At 36.8% G+C, this 5,873-nt stretch overlaps 1 protein-coding gene across 1 annotated transcript; it reads left to right on the forward strand.

The window, feature by feature from the left end:
• The first annotated feature begins 2,302 nt into the window (after positions 1-2,302).
• On the forward strand, positions 2,303-5,122 carry LOC130459668 (uncharacterized). Its single transcript, XM_056827155.1, has 5 exons — positions 2,303-2,479; positions 2,572-2,676; positions 4,539-4,608; positions 4,720-4,818; positions 4,920-5,122. Exons 1-5 carry the CDS (start codon positions 2,355-2,357, stop codon positions 5,016-5,018), a joined length of 498 nt encoding a protein of 165 aa, XP_056683133.1. The 5' UTR covers positions 2,303-2,354; the 3' UTR covers positions 5,019-5,122.
• The last annotated feature ends 751 nt before the right edge of the window (positions 5,123-5,873 follow it).

Consider the following 5,873-nt stretch of genomic DNA (forward strand, 5'->3'; position numbering starts at 1 on the left):
AAATGTGGAATAATAGATTATTACGAGGCTTAGAAAGTTATAACTATGCATATGAGACATGTAATAAGTTTGAAAACATTCCTTAGGTTCTTTGGTTCAAAGTTGGGTCCGAAAACGTCATTTTTGCCTAAATATGTACTATAACGACCCAATTACCCTTAAATGTGGAATAATAGATTATTACGAGGCTTAGAAAGTTATAACTATGCATATGAGACATGTAATAAGTTTGAAAACATTCCTTAGGTTCTTTGGTTCAAAGTTGGGTTCGAAAATGTCATTTTTGCCTAAATATGTACTATAACGACCCAATTACCCTTAAATGTGGAATAATAGATTAGTACGAGGCTTTAGGATAGTGGTGGTTGTTCAAAGGATGATGGATGGTTACACCTGATACTTCTTTATTCAGGGAATTTCCATACTCCTTGAATTCTTATGCAACTGGTCTCTATATTATGCTCATGGAGCTGGATATTATGTCATCCATGTTTGCACTCCCAAACTACCTCCCAACCCGGGAAAAAAACATCTTATTTGGATTTAAGTGTCTGCTAAGTTCCTGTGTACCATCTAATTGCTGGTTGTTAGTATCTGAAGGTTATTTCAGGAGCTTGGTTGTGCTTTCTTTGTTGCTTAATCTTTAAAGAACAGTCTGTTTTTGGGTGGGTTTGTGGACCAAAATTTTGCATATTCAAATTCATTCCCCAGCATTTGTACAGAACTGATCAGAACTGACCAGTTCTATGCACTGATCTGCACAGCTCAGATCAGAACTGTGCAGATCAGTGCACAGAACTGGTCAGAACTGATCAGTTCTGTGCACTGATCTGCATAGTTCTGATCTGAGCTGTGCAGATCAGTGCACAGAACTGGTCAGCTCTGATCAGTTCTGTGCACTGATCTGCACAGCTCAGATCAGAACTGTGCAGATCAGTGCACAGAACTGGTCAGTTCTGATCAGTTCTGTGCACTGATCTGCACAGTTCTGATCTGAGCTGTGCAGATCAGTGCACAGAACTGATCAGCTCTGATCAGTTCTGTGCACTGATCTGCACAGTTCTGATCTGAGCTGTGCAGATCAGTGCACAGAACTGGTCAGCTCTGATCAGTTCTGTGCACTGATCTGCACAGTTCTGATATGAGCTGTGCAGATCAGTGCACAGAACTGATCAGTTCTGACCAGTTCTGTGCACTGATCTGCACAGTTCTGATCTGAGCTGTGCAGATCAGTGCACAGAACTGGTCAGCTCTGATCAGTTCTGTGCACTGATCTGCACAGTTCTGATCTGAGCTGTGCAGATCAGTGCACAGAACTGGTCAGCTCTGATCAGTTCTGTGCACTGATCTGCACAGTTCTGATCTGAGCTGTGCAGATCAGTGCACAGAACTGATCAGTTCTGACCAGTTCTGTGCACTGATCTGCACAGTTCTGATCTGAGCTGTGCAGATCAGTGCACAGAACTGGTCAGTTCTTTATTTTTATTTTAAAATCCTGCTTTTGAAGGTATGTAATTTTGATGATTTTCCAATGCAGTAGCGTCAGGCATGGATGAAGATCAACACGCAAATTCAGGTCCTTCTAACAAATCACCAAATCAAGTGCCCCAAAAGCAAAAAAAGAAGCCAAGAGGCCCTACAAAAGGAATAAAATCCATGCCCGGGGTTCCAAGAAAAATTGAATGGGATCACTTGGACCGACCCACAGGGAAATGGGCAACGGATTACAAGAATCACATTGGCGAGATAAGTCGCGCAAAGGTTTCAATATTGATCAGAACCTGGGAAGATGTTTCACAAGGAATAAAAGACACTTTGTGGGAAGACGTCAAGGTAACCGGTTTTATTTTGGAAATTCAGTTGTACATATCTACGTGTCTTTTTCATGTGCTAAAAGACTTTCTTGTTCCTTTTCTTTTTCTTTCATTTAGAGAGAATTTCATATCACAGATGAAACTAAGAAAGAAGTTGTCTTAAAGAGTTGTGATAAGTGTTGGAGGGAATTCAAATCAAGATTGACGACTGGTTGGATTCGGGGTACAAGGAAAAGGCCAAAAGATGAAAAGATGCCATATGATTTGTATAGTTATATAACTAAGGATATATGGAAGGAATTTGTGAAGATACGTACCTCCGAAGAAGCTGAGGTATAAAAATTATTCTTATTTAAAGTCTTGTTATAATCTAAGTTTTATTTTGTTGTAATAATTTCTTTTACCCCCCTAAAATTAGGAAATAAGTGAGAAAGCAAGACAAAGTCAATATGATTGTCTTAACGTTCTTACACTCTATATTATAGGGCTTTGAGTGAGTTGTGTTTTCACGATGATTGTCACCCCAATAGTATTGGATTCATGTGCCCGGAGATGATCTCGGCCACCATGTTAAAGTCCGATGCAGATCGAATTCTATTGTACATGACGAGGTCCATGAGTGCACTTAGTTCTAAGACATTCATCTTATGTCCATACTACGAAAAGTATGAAAATTACTTTGAACTTCGTTTTTAATTGATTGTTATAAATTTAACTTTTTTTTTTCTAACTACATACGTTTATTGTTTGTATGTAGGAGTCACTGGATGCTTTTAGTTCTTTGCTTATCTAAACGTGAGGTCTACATATTTGATTCTCAACAGAAGAAGAGAAATTTGAGGATTAAGGAGCCACTAAACAAGTAAGTAAAGTATGCATATGAAAATGCCATTTTTGCCAAAATTTTTGCCTTAGGTTCTTTAGTTCAAAGTTGGGTTCGAAAACATCATTTTTGCCTAAAAATGACCTAGGACGACCCAATTAGCCTTAAATGTGAAATAATAGATTGTAAAGGGACTTAGAAAGTTATAACTATGCATATGAGACGTGTAATAAGTTTGAAAACATTCCTTAGGTTCTTTGGTTCAAAGTTGGGTTCGAAAACATCATTTTTGCCTAAAAATGACCTAGGACGACCCAAATAGCCTTAAATGTGAAATAATAGATTGTAAAGGGCCTTAGAAAGTTATAACTATGCATATGAGACGTGTAATAAGTTTGAAAACATTCCTTAGGTTCTTTGGTTCAAAGTTGGGTTCGAAAACATCATTTTTGCCTAAAAATGACCTAGGACGACCCAAATAGCCTTAAATGTGAAATAATAGATTGTAAAGGGCCTTAGAAAGTTATAACTATGCATATGAGACGTGTAATAAGTTTGAAAACATTCCTTAGGTTCTTTGGTTCAAAGTTGGGTTCGAAAACATCATTTTTGCCTAAAAATGACCTAGAACGACCCAATTAGCCTTAAATGTGAAATAATAGATTGTAAAGGGCCTTAGAAAGTTATAACTATGCATATGAGACGTGTAATAAGTTTGAAAACATTCCTTAGGTTCTTTGGTTCAAAGTTGGGTTCGAAAACATCATTTTTGCCTAAAAATGACCTAGGACGACCCAAATAGCCTTGAATGTGAAATAATAGATTGTAAAGGGCCTTAGAAAGTTATAACTATGCATATGAGACGTGTAATAAGTTTGAAAACATTCCTTAGGTTCTTTGGTTCAAAGTTGGGTTCGAAAACATCATTTTTGCCTAAAAATGACCTAGGACGACCCAAATAGCCTTGAATGTGAAATAATAGATTGTAAAGGGCCTTAGAAAGTTATAACTATGCATATGAGACGTGTAATAAGTTTGAAAACATTCCTTACGTTCTTTGGTTCAAAGTTGGGTTCGAAAATATCATTTTTGCCTAAAAATGACCTAGGACGACCCAAATAGCCTTAAATGTGAAATAATAGATTGTAAAGGGCCTTAGAAAGTTATAACTATGCATATGAGACGTGTAATAAGTTTGAAAACATTCCTTAGGTTCTTTGGTTCAAAGTTGGGTTCGAAAACATCATTTTTGCCTAAAAATGACCTAGGACGACCCAATTAGCCTTAAATGTGAAATAATAGATTGTAAAGGGCCTTAGAAAGTTATAACTATGCATATGAGACGTGTAATAAGTTTGAAAACATTCCTTAGGTTCTTTGGTTCAAAGTTGGGTTCGAAAACATCATTTTTGCCTAAAAATGACCTAGGACGACCCAAATAGCCTTGAATGTGAAATAATAGATTGTAAAGGGCCTTAGAAAGTTATAACTATGCATATGAGACGTGTAATAAGTTTGAAAACATTCCTTAGGTTCTTTGGTTCAAAGTTGGGTTCGAAAACATCATTTTTGCCTAAAAATGACCTAGGACGACCCAAATAGCCTTAAATGTGAAATAATAGATTGTAAAGGGCCTTAGAAAGTTATAACTATGCATATGAGACGTGTAATAAGTTTGAAAACATTCCTTAGGTTCTTTGGTTCAAAGTTGGGTTCGAAAACATCATTTTTGCCTAAAAATGACCTAGAACGACCCAATTAGCCTTAAATGTGACTACTACGTATATAATTGCATTTACATGTGTAAATAAAGTATATAATTGCACTTACATGTAAAATATTCTTTGCATTTACATGTGTAAACAAAGTATATATAATTGCATATTTTATCGAATGTGTAGTGCTTTTCGGAGTTACAAGAGACTAGGTGGACAATCTAAGGGAACTAAATTAACATGGATTCCAGCACAGGTATATATATATATAATTAGTTTATTATTTACCTAAGAAATAAGTTTTTCAAAATTATAACATACAATGTGATAGAAATTTTACTTGTGTTATTTATTTTAATGCACTTAGTGTGCTCAACAACCGGGATCACTAGATTGTGGCTACTACGTCATGCGTTTTATGTACGACATAATAATGAATCATGGTAATAGTCAAGATCTTACTAAGGTATGTTCTCATAAACTACGTACTTTATATAATAAATTGAAGTACACAAAACTATTATATTGATCAATCGTTGATAAATTGAATTATTTACACTTTTTTAGGATTTTTCAAGAACATTGCCCTATTCACCGGAGGAGATTAATGAGGTGAAAGATTTTTGGGCAGATTACTTCATGAACAATGTCGAATTTTTAGCTTAATTTGTAATATGAACTTGATCTCTAGCTAGCTACGTACCTTTGTTGTAATAATTTTATGTTTGTTGTAACATGTTGGTTGATCGATCTATGACGAATTTAATTGCCTTTTATTGGGAACGTTAATTACGTTGTAAACTTTAGTGACAGGTATTAATTATAAATGTATTCCCGGTATTGGGAATGAAGCGTCTAATTTCAAAGACGATCATGTCGGAATTTCCAACTAAAATATTAAAAAACGAATATTTTTTTTAAAAAAATAAGTCATTTGCAACGCACGTTAGCTCAATGTGCGAGGCAAATGACTTAATTTTTTGGCGCTAAAATTGTCATTTGCAACGCACATTTAGCTAATGTGCGTTGCAAATGACTTTTCAGCACCATGCCTAAAAAGTTATTTGCGTCGCACATTTAGCTAATGTGCGACGCAAATAACTTTTCAGGCATGGTGCTGAAAAGTCATTTGCAACGCACATTAGCTAAATGTGCGTTGCAAATGAACCTTATTTGCGTCGCACATTTAGCTAATGTGCGTTGCAAATGACTTTCAGCACCATGCCTGAAAAGTTATTTGCGTCGCACATTAGCTAAATGTGCGACGCAAATAAGGTTCATTTGCGTCGCACAAATGTGCGACGCAAATAACTTTTAGTCATTTGCGTCGAGAGCTTTTGCCACGCACGATGTGCGACGCAAATGTGCTTAAAAGTGCGATGCAAATGACCCTTTTTCCACTAGTGCAGCGCAAAAGCCAGGCCCAGCTGAAGCTTGGGCGCGCGCGCGGGGCTGCGACGAGTGGGCTGGCGCTGTGCGTGGGCCGCAAGGCCTGCGTGCGGTGCTAGCGTATTACTCGAA

This window comes from Spinacia oleracea, chromosome 4 (genome assembly GCF_020520425.1).
Source record: "Spinacia oleracea cultivar Varoflay chromosome 4, BTI_SOV_V1, whole genome shotgun sequence".
NCBI lineage: Eukaryota > Viridiplantae > Streptophyta > Magnoliopsida > Caryophyllales > Amaranthaceae > Spinacia > Spinacia oleracea.